Source organism: Centropristis striata, chromosome 4 (genome assembly GCF_030273125.1).
Source record: "Centropristis striata isolate RG_2023a ecotype Rhode Island chromosome 4, C.striata_1.0, whole genome shotgun sequence".
In the NCBI taxonomy this organism is placed as follows: Eukaryota; Metazoa; Chordata; class Actinopteri; order Perciformes; family Serranidae; genus Centropristis; species Centropristis striata.
Window position 1 is genome coordinate 28428158 of NC_081520.1, and position 15794 is coordinate 28443951.

At 42.3% G+C, this 15794-nt stretch overlaps 1 protein-coding gene across 4 annotated transcripts in view; it reads left to right on the plus strand.

The window, feature by feature from the left end:
* The window catches only part of nyap2a (neuronal tyrosine-phosphorylated phosphoinositide-3-kinase adaptor 2a), a 15085-nt gene extending 4025 nt beyond the window's left edge, over positions 1-11060 (plus strand). For 3 of the 4 annotated variants that reach the window (XM_059331597.1, XM_059331599.1, XM_059331596.1), the window contains 5 exons: positions 2390-2703; positions 3431-4561; positions 5327-5461; positions 6198-6310; positions 8034-11060. In XM_059331597.1, the coding sequence (XP_059187580.1) occupies positions 2390-2703; positions 3431-4561; positions 5327-5461; positions 6198-6310; positions 8034-8249 (1909 nt within the window). In that variant the 3' untranslated portion in view covers positions 8250-11060. Of the gene's footprint in view, positions 1-2389; positions 2704-3430; positions 4562-5326; positions 5462-6197; positions 6311-6595; positions 6998-8033 lie in introns of those variants that run through there. The other variant, XM_059331600.1, reaches the window with a different exon arrangement.
* The last annotated feature ends 4734 nt before the right edge of the window (positions 11061-15794 follow it).

Below are 15794 nucleotides of genomic sequence, written 5' to 3' on the forward strand. Positions count from 1 at the left end.
AGTTAAGTTGTCTGCAGTCTAGTTGTCTATAGTCTAACTGTCTGTTGTCCAGTTGTCTGTAGTCTAACTGTCTGTAGTCCAGCTCTCTATAGTCTAACTGTCTGTACTCCAGTTGTCTGTAGTCTGTCTGTAGTCCAGTTATCTGTAGCCCAGCTGTCTGTAGTCAAGTTGTCTGTAGTCCAGCTGCCTGTAGTTTAGTTGTCTATAGTCCAGCTGTCTGTAGTCTAGTTGTCTGTAGTCTAACTGTCTGTAGTCCAGCTGTCTGTAGTCCAGCTCTCTGTAGTCCATCTGTCTGTAGTCCAGCTCTCTGTAGTCCATCTGTCTGTAGTCCAGCTGTCTGTAGTCCAACTCTCTGTAGTCCATCTGTCTGTAGTCCAGCTGTCTGTAGTCCAACTCTCTGTAGTCCAGTTTTCTGTAGTCCAACTGCCTGTAGTCCAGCTGCCTGTAGTTTAGTTGTCTATAGTCCAGCTGTCTGTAGTCCAGCTGTCTGTAGTCAAGTTCTCTGAAGTCTAACTGTCTGTAGTCCAGCTGTCTGTAGTCCAACTCTCTGTAGTCCAGTTTTCTGTAGTCCAACTGTCTAGTCCAACTGTCTGTATTCCAGTTGTCTGTAGTTCAACTGTCTGTAGTCTAGTTGTCTGTAATCCAGTTGTCTATAGTCCAGCTGTCTGTAGTACAGTTGTCTGTAGTCCAACTCTCTATAGTCCAGTTTTCTGTAATCCAGCTGTCTGTAGTACAGTTGTTTGTAGTCCAGCTCTCAGTAGTCCAACAGTCTGTAGTCTAGTTGTTTGTAGTCCAACTTTCCATAGTCCAGTTGTCTGTTGTCCAGTTGTCTGTAGTCCAGTTGTCTGTAGTCCAGCTGTCTGTAGTCCAGCTATCTGTTGTCCAGTTGTCTGTAGTCTAGCTGCCTGTAGTTCAGCTGTCTGTAGTCCAGCTGTCTGTAATCCAGCTCTCTGTAGTCCATCTGTCTGTAGTCCAGCTGTCTGTAGTCCAACTGTCTGTAGTCCAGTTTTCTGTAGTCCAACTGTCTGTAGTCTAGTTGTTTGTAGTCCAACTTTCCATAGTCCAGTTGTCTATTGTCCAGTTGTCTGTAGTCCAGCTGTCTGTAGTCAAGCTGTCCGTAGTCCAGCTATCTGTTGTCCAGTTTTCTGTAGTCTATCTGCCTGTACTTCAGCTGTCTGTAGTCCAGTTGTCTGTAGTCCAGCTGTCTGTCGTCCAACTGTCTGTAGTCCAGTTGTCTGTAGTCCAGCTGTCTGTAGTCCAACTGTCTGTAGTCCAGTTCTCTGTAGTCCAGTTGTATGTTGCCGAGTTGTCTGTAGTCCAGCTGTCTGTAGTCCAGCTTTCTGTAGTCTTACTGTCTGCGGTCCAGCTGTCTGTAGTCCAGCTTTCTGTAGTCTTACTGTCTGTAGTCCAACTGTCTGTAGCCCAGCTCTCTGTTGTCAAGCTCTCTGTAGTCTTATGTAGTGGAATTACTACCTCTGTTGAGTGAAAAAATGAATCAAAGAGCACGTTGATGTTCCTTTTCGTTTTCTTTATTATCAGACATCAAATGACGCTGCCTAGGTACATCGGGGAGAACACTTTGTCAATATTTAAGGGCTGCTGAAAAATGAGGTGTCCCGTCTCCAATAAAGCCCTGAGTTCTCTCCGTTTTTCTTTCTGTGTCAGAGCGTATTTAAACATTCTGTAAACCAGAATTATGACTGCCCACAGCTCGATGTATGTTGCACATTTTCTGTGCATGCACACGCTGCTAGGTCTACTCTTAACCTGAAAAGGGTACAACTCATACTGTTTATATTATTCTCCCAAAAGCCTCTAATATCTGACAGATCCCAGAACTCTTATAGCAAGTTATTTCTGGTTTAAACCGGCTGTTACACAATCGGGAGGGCAGGATGTGACCTTTAACTAAAGCAGAAGACTTACATTATATGTAACAATAAAATATACCACTTGTAACATAAAATATACTGCACTTTCTGTCTGTAGTCCAACTGTCTGTAGTCATGCTGTCTATAGTCTAACTGTCTGTAGTCCAGTTGTCTGTAGTCCAGCTGTCTGTAGCCCAGCTGTCTGTAGTCTTACTGTCTGTAGTCCAACTGTCTGTAGTCCAGCTGTCTGTAGTCTTACTGTGTGTAGTCTTACCGTGTGTAGTCTTACTGTCTGTAGTCTTACTGTGTGTAGTCTTACCGTGTGTAGTCCAACTGTCTTTAGTCCAGTTGTCTGTAGTCTAACTGTCTGTAGTCCAGCTGTCTGTAGTCCAGCCCTCTGTAGCCCAGCTGTCTGTAGTCCAGTTTTCTGTAGGGTTAGAGCCAGCACAGTGTTGTTAATCAGATTAGCTTTTTCCTATTGGTTGTTTACTACGTTGTCTTTCCTTTGGTCCATCCAGGATTGGTGAAGATGTTGCCATGGCAACAGACGGGGGGTACTCTGGAAAACATTTCAGGATGGGTTTCATGACTATGCCAGCACCACAGGACCGTCTGCCCCCCCCCAGTCAGGGCTTTACTGTCCGATCCCAGTCCCTCCACTCGGTGGGCGGAGGAGACGACGACTCAAACCCAAATCGAAAACAACCGCCACCCAAACCCAAAAGAGACCCCAACACCAAACTCAGCAGCAGCTCGGAGACGGTCAACGGAGGCTCCGCAGGGAGCAAAAGAGACAATCAGGAGACCAAAGAGACATCGGAGCAGGCTGAAGGTGAGAACCTAACATCTGTTAATTGAATCCAAAGTCTCAGCTTCCCAGTCGTTCCCGATTTATGCAACTCACAGACTGTTAACGGACCGGACGATGCACAAATATTCACACATAATAGGACAAAATAACAAAATAACATTTTACTGCAGAAACACTCCATGTTATCAACATAAAGTGGGCATGTCAGTAAAGAGGAGACTTGTGGGTTATCAGCAAAAAGTGGACATGTCAGTAAAGACTTTTGGGTTTTCAACATAAAGTGGGCATGTAAGTAAAGACTTGTGGGTTATCAGCATAAAGTGGACATGTCTGTAAAGAGGAGACTCATGGGTTATCAGCATAAAGTGGGCATGTCTGTAAAGAGGAGACTCGTGGGTTATCAGCATAAAGTGGGCATGTCTGTAAAGAGGAGACTCGTGGGTTATCAGCATAAAGTGGGCATGTCTGTAAAGAGGAGACTCGTGGGTTATCAACATAAAGGGGGCATGTCAGTAAAGAGGAGACTCATGAGTTATCAACATAAAGTGGACATGTCAGTAAAGAGAAGACTTGTGGTATATCAACATCAAGTGGGCATGTCAGTAAAGAGGAGACTCGTGGGTTATCATGGTGGTGAATTTACCTCCATAACCCTTTGTAGTACATGAAGCTCTTCATGCCTGTTGGATTAAAGGGATGGTCTGGTGTTTTAGAATCTGCTGATTTTAACAACTCTGTCTCTCTGCAGCTCGATGTCTTCTCTACAGTGACGACTATAAGAAGATGCCTCCACCGAAGCCCAAGAGGAACCCGAACACGCAGCTCAGCACCTCTTTTGATGAGTCTTACATCCGAAACCATGGCAGCAAGAAGTCTTCCTTGCGATGGGAAAAGTCTTCAACCCGGAGTCAGAGTCCGGCATCGAGAGACACAGACGACGAAGAACCGGTCTACATCGAGATGGTGGGAAACGTCCTGCGGGAGCTGCGAGGTGAGGAGGCGGCAGAGGACGAGCAGAGCGAGGCAGTGTACGAGGAGATGAAGTACCCGCTGCTAGAGGACTTCCTGCAGGATGCTCAGGCCGCCATCATGGACCCTGAGGCCTGGGCATCCCGCGGCCCTCTCTGTGATATCCCTCCACCTTTCCCAAACCTCCTGACGCACCGTCCACCGCTGCTCGTCTTCCCCCCCGCCCCCGCTCAGTGCTCCCCCAACTCCGACGAGTCCCCGCTCACGCCTCTAGACGTCACCAGGCTGCCCGTCATGGACAACGTCTCCTACAAGTCTGGTGGTGGCGAACATCCACAGAGCTCCACCCACCACCGCAAGGAACGAGACCGGGACAGAGATCGGAACCGGGACCGGGACCGGGAGAGAGACCGTGACCGAGACAGAGACCGGGACAGAGACCGGGACAGAGACCGGGACAGAGACAGAGACCGGGACCAGGATCTGCCCTCCACCCACACCATCACATCCTCCGGACGCTCTTCAGCTCCACCTCTTCCCTCCAACCTATACAAGTCCTCTGGCTCTGCCCACAGCGGTCATGGTTACCCGCGCAGCCAATCAGCATGTCCGTCTCCGGTCAGCATGGGGCGTGCTCTGACTCCTCTGAGCCTGAAGAGACCGCCACCGTACGATGCTCTGATGGCAGGAGGAAGTATGCCGCGATCTTCTTCTTCCTCCTCCTCATCCTCGCACCGAGCGGTGGAGGGTGGGTCTAAGCTCAGTAACTCCTCCTCCACCCACGGCTCCATGCAGAACGTGTCGCTGAGGTCACAGACTCCCACCAGCCCATTGGACGAACTCAACAACCTGTTCGGCTCCGGCAGACAGGTGACCAAGAAAGGAGGCCGGAAGAGCCGAGGGAGTGAAGGTACTTACAGTACATCAGTACTACATCAGTGCTACATCAGTACTTCATCAGTAATACAGCAGTACTTCATCAGTACTACATCAGTACTTCATCGGTACTACATCAGTACTTCATCAGTACTATATCAGTACTTCATCAGTTCTTCATCAATACTTCATCAGTACTACATCAGTAATACAACAGTACTACATCAGTAATACATCAGTACTACATCAGTACTTCATCACTACTACATCAGTACTACATCAGTACTACATTAGTAATACATCAGTACTTCATCGGTACATCAGTACTTCATCAGTAATACATCAGTACTTCATCGGTACATCAGTACTTCATCAGTAATACATCAGTACTTCATCAGTACTACATCAGTACTGCATCAGTACACAGCTCTGTCAATATCAGTACTACAGTATAACTACTCGTTAACTACCATATAAGTAAATAATGTAGTAATATGAATCGAGTGTGATCCGTCCACTAGTGTTTTATTTGCTCTGGCATGAGTTTGTCTCCTATCAGACGTTCTGAGAGGACGACTCAGGACACTCAGATCAAACTGCCCAACTGCAGCACTGATTAAATATATGTGATAATGTGTTCTTTATTAGTTTAAATAGGTTATATCTTGTGTTTATGATCTTTAGGTTCTTCTGGTTCTCTGTCTCTGTTCGAGGTTCTTTGCCTTACATGTTGGTTTCTGTGTCATCTTGGAGCAATAAAGTAGAAGGTTTTATTGTCTCATCCTGTCTGTCGTTGTAGGAGACTCCAGGTCTCTGCCCAGACATCACAGTAAAGACAGAGACGGACAGTCCAGTCCAGTGTCCAGCAGGATGGGGAGGTCATCAGTCAGCCCAACCATGATGCTGTCTGGAGGAGGAGGAGGAGGAGGAGGAGGTAGGTCTGCCATCACTACAGGGATGTATAGGGGATGTCAGGTTTAAATTTAATTTGTTCAAATAAATAAAATGATTAAAGTGTATAATGGTTATGAACATTATGATATGAAGATATGTTCAGTTATGTCTCAGAAGTTGTTGCAGCAGTGTTTGTGTTGATACCATTTGTTGCACAAATTTGGTGCTGAATTTTTAAAAAATTACTCAAAAATGAATGACAAATGATCAAATGATGCTGTGATCATCCTCTGAATGCTCTATGGTCTCTAGTTTGTGGTTGTAACGTTTCATGAGGTTGTGATTATCCTAGAGGTCACAGCAGCTCATTTTATACACTTAGCTCAAGTTTCACTCACTAACATCATCACACATGAAGAACATTGGGCTCATTGAATCCACAAGAGTCTCAGCATTCCAGTCAGACCCGATTCATGCAGCTCACAGAATGTTTAGGGACACCAGGATACAAAAAGGTTCACACAAAAGAGGACTCAATAACACATTTACTGCAGGAGAAACACTGACTTTTTATTAGCATAAAGTGGGCATGTCAGTAAAGAGGAGACTCGTGGGTTATCAACATAAAGTGGGCATGTCAGTAAAGAGGAGACTCGTGGGTTATCAACATAAAGTGGGCATGTCAATAAAGAGGAGACTCGTGGGTTATCAACATTAAGTTGGCACGTCAGTAAAGAGATGACGTGTCATGTGTGTTTGTGTTGACTCTGCTGCAGAATCAAAGTCGGTGTGTAAACTCGGCCGTTCAGCCTCGACATCAGGAGTTCCTTCACCAGGTGGAACGCCACAACGTCACCTGCATGAGCAGCATCACCCTGTTCTCAGCCAGGTGAACACCTGTAAAATGTCTCTGTCTGTCTGTCTGTCTGTCTGTCTGTCTGTTCATTTTGTAAATCAGATTATAATCTATGAGGATTGAAACTGCCAAAATCAATCAAAGTTATCATTCAATTAAAAAAATCTGTTTATCTAGTTTTCATTGATTATTGCAAATAATTTTTTCATTTTATTCATTAAATGGTGTATTAATTTATTTACTGTATGTATTTATTTTGCCAGGTTCAGGCTTCAATAACAAACAGCAGTTTTGTTTGATTGATTTTATATTTCACAGGATTCAACAGAACAACAGAACATAAATCAGAAGTTTCGATCATCAGCTGACCCGTCTGAGCTGTAAACATGTAAACAAGTAAAGAAAGTGCTTCCTTTGTTCATCTCAGTTTTATGTAAAATATTTGATGTATTTTTTAAATCATGTTTCAACATGAATTGTAAACATTAAAATGAATCTGTATATAATTAAACCAAATTAATAATTAATACTAACAAAGTTTCATTAACATTAAACTAACACTGAAGCACTTTTTATTATAATTAAACTAATAAAACTCACCGACTCACAACGATCAAACCTGTAACTGTGTTTTCATCTTTCAGCTGTTAAAATATTAAATATTAAAATAAATCATAAAATCATTGAAACACAAATTAAACTGAAAACCTGGAAAATAAACTTGAGACTGTCTGTCTGTCTGTCTGTCTGTCTGCTGTCTGTCTGTCTGTCTGTCTGTCTGTCTGTCTGTCTGTCTGTCTGTCTGTCTCTTTCTGTCTGTCTGTCTGTCTGTCTGTCTGTCTGTCTGTCTGTCTGTCTGTCTGTCTCTCTTTCTCTTTCTGTCTGTCTGTCTGCCTGTCTGTCTGTGACAGCAGTGGAGACAGTGATTGATGAAGGTGATCAGTGATTGATAAAGGTTATTGATTAAGGTGATCAGTGATTGATACATGTGATCAGTGATTGATAAAGGTTATTGATGAAGGTGATCAGTGATTGATAAAGGTTATTGACTAAGGTGATCAGTAATTGATAAATGTGATCAGTGATTGATAAAGGTTATTGATGAAGGTGATCAGTGATTGATAAAGGTTATTGATAAAGGTGATCAGTGATTGATACATGTGATCAGTGATTCATAAAGGTTATTGATGAAGGTGATCAGTGATTGATAAAGGTTATTGATTAAGGTGATCAGTAATTGATAAATGTGATCAGTGATTGATAAAGGTTATTGATGAAGGTGATCAGTGATTGATAAAGGTTATTGATTAAGGTGATCAGTAATTGATATATGTGATCAGTGATTGATAAAGGTTTTTGATGAAGATGATCAGTGATTGATAAAGGTTATTGATGAAGGTGATCAGTGATTGATAAATGTGATCAGTGATTGATAAAGGTTATTCATAAAGGTGATCAGTGGTTGATAAATGTGATCAGTGATTGATAAAGGTGATCAGTTATTGATAAAGGTTATCGATTAAGGTGATCAGTGATTGATAAAGGTGATCAGTGATTGATGAAGGTTATTGATTGAGGTCATCAGTGATTGATAATGATCAGTGATTGATAAAGGTTATTGATTAAGGGGATCAGTGATTGATAAAGTTTATTGAATAAGGTGATCAGTGATTGATAAAGGTTATTGATAAAGGTGACCAGTGATTGATGAGGGTTATTAATCTGGGATCAATAAGTGCAGTGCGGTGTGTTTCAGATGCCGTGGCTCTGCGGCGACGCCACCATGATGGAGATGATCGAGCGGAAGCGGGTTCTGTGTCGTGAGATCAAGTCCCGGCAGCGAGCGGAGCGGAGCCTGTGTAAGCAGGACAGCATGCCCATCCTGCCCAGCTGGAGGAGGAAGCTGCCGCCGCCGTACTCGGCCCCTCCTACCGGACAGACCGCCACCGTCTTCTGGGACACCGCCATCTGACACCATCACCTGGAGCCACGCCCACCACGGCCCTCTCACCGTTTGATTGACAGCTGTTGACCCCGCCCCCTCATTCGCATAATGAAAAAAAACATTTTGAAATATTAAGTTTGCAGGAATAAATAACGGGAAAACAAAAACAAATACATTTTCATACATAAATAAATATAATCTATATTTTATTTTATTTAGCTTTTACTCTACAAGGATCATTTTTCTTTTCTTTTTCACATTTAATATTAGCATATTAGTGTTATTTATTTATTTATTTATTTAACACCTCAAGAAAGAATTAAATCAAGTCATTACATTAATCACTGTGAAAATGACTTTAATTTATAACTTTGATTATTAATGAAAACACTGACCCTTCAAAATAAAACCAACAGAATTCACATAAAAAAGAAGCAGAGAAATAAATTTCATATTATTATTGATCGTCTGTTGAATAAATGATGAATGCAAATATTTAACATTCAGTGATTCAGAAAACAAATTTAATTTGTATTATTTATTTCGATTTTATAAACATCACACTGACACAGGAAGTGACCTCAAGTACACACACAAACACACACACATTCACACACACTTACACAGACATGCACACACACACACACACACACACACACACTGGTGCAGGTGCTGTCCTACCGTCCAATCAGAGAGCAGGGAGGCGTGGCCATACAGGTGTAGCAGAGCTTTGTGTCGTTATTTTTCTATCTGAAAGGATTCAGATGTTTTTTAAAGTCGTGTAGCAGAAAATAATTTATAAGCTGTTCTCCTTGTGAAAAAACAACCAGAATCTGTCAATCAAACATGTTTTTATATTAAAATAATCTGTGTTGTCTGTGTGGAAGAAACATTCAGTGATGTTTTATATTCAAAACCTTTATTCTAATGACAGAAGACAATATTTTAAAAATATTTTGAAGTTGTTGGTTTGGTCTCATCCACTGTCATCCACAGTTAAACTCCAGTTAAACGCCAGTGTAACTCCAGTTTAACTAGTTTTACTCAAGTTCAACTCCACTTCAACTAGTTTTACTCAAGTTCAAAGGCTGGCCTCTTTTATAAGCCGGGTGTCTTACCGGTGTTATGTCTAAGTCTGTTCCCCCGTCGATATGTGTACCTCTTACCTTAACCTGCACGCAACCTTATCCCTGACCCCAACCAGTCGTCCTTTAAGTTGCTTAACATGACCCCAAGTTTACCTTAACCCCAAACAGTTATCTCTACAAGGCCTCACCTTAAACTTAAATCCTAACTCCAACCGCGGAAGTGATGCTACCGAAAACACCATTCAGGAAACATAATTTGACGGGGTAACAGACACCTGTATTTTGAAGTTTCGCCACACGAGTTAGTACTGTAGGTAAATATCGTTGTTTTTCCCGCTGTCCTAGTCATTCTCTGTAAAGTCGAGCCATTTACGCACGTTCTTCTGGGCTTTTTAGTAGTTTAGACATTTAAAATCCTGCTTAAAATGAATATTCAGTGTGCTGTTCATTGTTTGTTTACATCCGAGTACTTCCAATATGGCTGACATCCGGGTAACTGGCTACAATGCGCTGTGTATAACACTCTAAAGAGTGCCGGTCAGAGCTGCGATGATTTTCTTTTTTTAATAAAAGCCTCCTTCAAATAATAGCTTGCCCCTATTATTAGCCGGGTCCCAAACTGATTTTTTATTAATACAACCCCCAGCTACTATTTGAGGAAATAAATTCAACTAGTTTTACTCTAGTTTATTTCCAGTTTCACTCCAGTTTTAACTCTAGTTTTAACTCCAGTTTTAACTCCAGTTTTAACTCTAGTTTTAAGTCCAGTTTGACACCAGTTTAAGTCCAGTTTAACTCCTGTTCAACTCTAGTTCAACTCCAGTTTTAACTCCAGTTTAAATCCAGTTTTAACTTCAGTTTAACTCCAGTTCAACTCCAATTCAACTCCAGTTTAACTCCTGTTCAACTCCAGTTTAACTCCTGTTCAACTCCAGTTTTAACTCCAGTTTAACTCCAGTTTTAACTCCAGTTCAACTCCAGTTTAACTCCTGTTCAACTCTAGTTCAACTCCAGTTTTAACTCCAGTTTTAACTTCAGTTTAATTCCAGTTTAACTACAGTTTTAACTACAGTTTGACTCCAGTTAGACTCCAGTTCTAACTCCAGTTTTAACTCCAGTTTTAACTCCAGTTTAACTCCAGTTCAACTCCAGTTTAACTCCAGTTTAACTCAGTGGGCAGTGGATGAAGAACCGTCTGCAGAGAGAAATGGTCTGATGAATGCAGTGTATTGATTTATTGATTGATGATGAATCAGTGTATTAATTTATTGATTTATTGATGGATGATGAATCAGTGTATTAATTTATTGATTTATTGATGGATGATGAATCAATGTGTTGATTTATTGATGGATGTGAACAAGATGAATGTCATGAGACTGAAGCAAAGCATTCTGGGAAACAGTGGTATGTAAATCAGCCACAGGGAGATTAAATGTTCACACACACACACACACACACACACACACACACACACACACACACACAGAGTTGTCTGTCCGTTGTGGTTCTGACATTAACTAAGTGCACTTGTTCAGCTCCTGGACAAACATTTAAAAACAGTTTATTTATTGATGATGAGATTTTATGAGCTGACGATCAATAACAACATAAATCTGCAGTGAGGACTGTTTCTTTGGATTTATGATCAATAAATGTGTGTCGTTATGAATCTTCAGATAAAAGTAAAAACACCACATGATGATGTTTTATTTGTGTCTTTGAATTGTTCATAAATAACTTTTTTTTTCTCTCCGAGTCGTTTCATTTCCTGCAGCTGATAAAAATAAATCATGATTTTTATCATTTCATAATTAGGGCCTCGGGGCAATCGCACCGAGCACTGGTCCCATACAGCAATAGCTGTAACTACTGTTATACTGTGGATTTCTTCTTCTTCCTCTTCCGGACGCAATTTTGTCCCGCTACTAGTCCTACAACTTGAAGAGTTGCAGGACAAATTATATATCAAAACGTGCGGTTTGATCGGGATCGGTGTGCTATTACTTTTCTCTACAGAATACTTACTTACTTAATGCTCTACTGCCCAAAATTTTGCATTGAAATGAATGGGACGGCCGACAAAAAATGAGTGAAAAAGAACAATAATTGGAGATTTTTAAACGTCTACTTCTCTGGCATAATTTCACCTAGAGACTCCATTTAAACTTTAAACAGTAGACACAAGTCTTGTGTATCGGTGTATGTATAGGTCATATAGTTTTTTATCAATCCCTGTTCAATGACCATGATCATTTTTTGGAGAAATTCTGAGATTATAATGGGTGTGTATTGCACGGAATGTTCGTGTCAGAGTGTGTGGTGTCATCGCTAGATATAGAGGGAGAGGTAAAACTGTCAAAAAATAAATTTTAAAACTGCGCTCCATGCCGCAAATTCCATTCTACAGAAATAATTTATACATAGAAACGTAGGAAAATTTGTCTTCTCACTCACAATCCTCTGGTAAAGCTGTCAGAGTTATAGTTTGGGCGTAAGACGCAGAGATGATCCACCAACACGCACCAACAGCCTCATTGGCTCCCATATTAAAAAAGCAGGAAGATTTCGGAAAAAGGGAAAAAAAACAGTTTTTTTAGATCGCTCTAACAAAGCTATTTTTTCATTTTTCTTTAAAAAAAAACCATATGTAGACGTTCAGGAAGAAACAGGACGCTCAAAGTGAAGTCGGATCAATGATAGGTATTATGGTTTTGCCAAAAATGCTTTCTGTTCGAGACCAGAAATTTCAGTCTGTACACCTCTGCTGTCACTATGCTGGAACAGGTGCCAGTTAATTCTGTTGATTGCTTTGATCCGATTGCCTTTGATCTTGATCTTGATGTGATTACAGTTACAGATACACACACACACGCGTAAGCACACACGCTTCAAACGCGCGCGCACACACACTCCTCTCTCACACACACACACACACACACACACACACACACACTTAGCAGACGCTTTTATCCAAAGCGACTTACAGGAAGAGTAAAAACAAACAAACACACACACACACACTTTGAGGTTAAAGGGCATAGTTTTAAATCTCTGAAGAATCTCATCATAGTGTACACACACCGGCAGTAGCCCCCGTGGCCCTTTCAAAATTTCCCCAGGGGAAATTTTCTAGTTAATCATCCTGTTGCCACAGAGACACAACGTCCTTGCTGCTCACTCATCTCTGGAACCTGGAGAAGTTTAAGAATTCAGACTTCAAGCTGATCACCTGTCCAGGTTTGACTTCAGGTTGAATATTTATACATGAATTTACTGTAATACTCAGGGGTGAAAGTAAGCCGGTACGGTCCGGTACTGCGTACCACTAAAAGATTCAGTGGCGGTACGCAGTACCAGGAAGATGGGAGAGCGGCTGTCTGCTATATGAACAGTCACGGCCGCACTCTGGGTCACAAAATAGATGCACTAGCAATATGCAGTCTTAAAAACTACTTTGTCTGTTTAAAAATTCCTTTTAACTCATTCTGAATAGTTTCTGAAGTGTCCGTGCTGTGTTTTAATCCATGCTGGACGGAGCCTTGGCCGGGCAGCTCCCTCTCTCCCCCTTCCCTCGGAGAGAGCCCGGTGGTCTCCTCTGCGCCCAGCCTTTGAAACGTGTACCGCACGTTTAATGTCTTTATGTTCGTTGCAAAATGTCACAGTTAAAATCAGTAGGAGAGTAAGCAGTGCAGTTGTTATTTCATGTTTCATGTTATTTTGTTTAATTTTAACGATACAGAACAGCTCGGAAAATAAACTGCTTATGAGATAACGACCGGAGAGTTCACTCAGCAGTACGTGAGTGCGCATGCGCGTACTTCCGAAACACAGCGGTTGCTATGGGCATCGGTGTGTTTGATTTAATGCACTGGGACGTTTTCCACAACTGGTCCACAGACGTCAAGAAACGCCGCTTGCGCCAGGACAGGACGAACAATAAATTAAACCAACGAAATTCCACAAATTCTTGTGCTTGGCTGAAACACTTTCAACATGATTTAAATATCTGTCAGTTATCTGTAAGCAGCTGCAGGGCCCCCAGAAAAAAGCACAGGTGATGATGATGCTACTACGCCTCCTGCTTATCCTTCCATTTGGACAAAGGGTCAATATGAACAGTTTAAAAGTAAAAATGAATGGTTGTATACCCAACATGGGAAACTGGGATGCACTCCATGCCACGAGGTTAAGCATCTCGGTCTCATGGCATCCCGTGGTGTCAATATTGCCAGCCAGTGGGCTGAGGGAAAGATAACCCCATTCGGTAATTCAAGAGATGTCCAGCTTTTATCACTGCGCAAAAAAATTCATGAGCACCGAAACTCCCGATGTCCTGACTGAACTGAAGAACTTGTCAGAGTTTCTTCAAAACAGGAAGACCACACTCCCAAAGGCTCATGAGTACACAATGAAGCAATTAAGATTCTTCAGACTGCAAAGAAAGACATTCTTCTGAACATGAACGCCACCAGTCAGGAGTCTGCATTTGAGTCCACTGCCAGAGTATTCAGGACAGCATATTATGTGGCCAAAAACAAAAAGCCATTCACTGACTTTGAGAGTCTGATTGAACTGCAGCAAGGTAATTCTGCTGATTTAGGTCATGTTTTGCACAGCAAAACTGTCTGTGTTGACATAATTGATCATGTGTCATCACAGATGAAGAAGGAACTCCTGAGGAAGATAATAGAAAATAGGTGTAAAATCACAGTACTAGCTGATGAGTCAACCAGTGTGGGGCACAAGTCAACACTAATTGTGTTTTTGAAAGCCAGTGTTGATGGAGAGATGGAGCCCATTGCTTTTCCATTGGACCTTATTGAGCTTGATAGCCTGTCTGCTGCTCACATCAAAGAACAGCTTATGAACTGCTTGTTCAAGAGTGGCTTCACCACTGAATTGCTGCAGGAAGTTTTCATAGGATTTTGCAGTGATGGGGCCAATGTGATGCTGGGAGTGAAGTCAGGTGTTGGGAAGCTGCTCCAGGATGACTTTCCAGGCATTGTACTGTGGCACTGCCTTAATCACAGACTGGAGCTGGCTGTGGACCAGGCACTGGAGGCAACAGGGGGAACAAAAGACTTCCAGGCCTTCCTTGACAGCCTATATTCATTGTATAGCCAGTCACCAAAAAACATGCGAGAGCTAAGTGAATGTGCTCACAATTTACACATCCAACTCAGAAGAATTGGAAGAGTGTTCAGTGTTCGCTGGGTTGCTTCTTCATACAGGGCAGTCACTGCAGTTTGGCACTCTTATCCAGCACTGGCACAACATTTCCGTGAGGCATCAGAGGATGAGACAAGGCACAGCAGAGAGAGGGCTAAATTCAGAGGTCTGCTGTCAAAGCTGTGCTCTGTAAACTTCCTGAAAAGTCTTGCACTGATGGCAGATGTCCTGACTGAACTGAAGAACTTGTCAGAGTTTCTTCAAAACAGGAAGACCACACTCCCAAAGGCTCATGAGATCATGACGATGTATGTCAAACGCATTGAAAGTCTCAGTTCATACCCAGGGCAACATGCAGTTGAAGCTAGCCAGGCAGAGGAAGAGATGAAATTTAAGGGAGAACAGTTAAGAGTTGGCAAGTCTCCTATCATTGACTCTGCACAGTTTAGTCAAGCGAAACAGAGAGCATGAACGACAGACTCTTCACAACCACAGCTAACAAAGCACAGGCCAGTGTCAAAGCTAACAGAAAAGAGACTTACAATAGGCTTCTAAATCAAATGACAGTCCTTAACCCTGACAAGTGGGACCATGACAATCCTCGATATGGAGAAGATGAGGTGAGGGCTTTGTGCCATGCCCTACATCTGAATGAACAAGAGGCACACCTTGGATTCATTGAGTACAAGGCCAGTGGAGGAAGAAGCATTCCTAACAAGATAAGGAAGTTGCTTGTGGCAGTGGACACATTGTCAGCAAGTAATGCAGACTGTGAGCGGGGCTTCAGTACCATGAACAATATCATTACTGAGTACAGGAGCAAACTGACAGCAAAGAATACTGCAAACCTCCTCTTTGTCAGCTCAGTTGGACCACCATGCATGCAGTGGGACTTATGGGACAATGCCTTATGTGAAGACCTGGCTGGGCAAAGGAAGAAGAGCAGCTCACACAACAAGTGGCATGGCTTGCCGCCACCCTGAGGAGGATGACTACTTTAGGCCTCTGTGGAAAATCTTTTAGAGAGAGAGAAAGAGAGAGAGAGGGAGAGAGAGAGAGAGAGAGAGAGAGAGAGAGAGAGAGAGAGAAAGAGAGAGAGAGAAAGAAAGAGAGAGAAAGAGAGAGAGAGAAAGAGAGAGAGAGAGAGAGAGAGAGAGAGAGAGAGAGAGATGCTTTATTGATCCCTCAACGGGGAAATTCTTTTTTCACTCAGTTTTATTTAACCCCATTTTAGGTGGTGTGTTTTTATGAGGGGTAGTTCCACTTGAGTTTTTGTTCGTGACCTCATGATCTGTTGTTAGAGACTTGTATT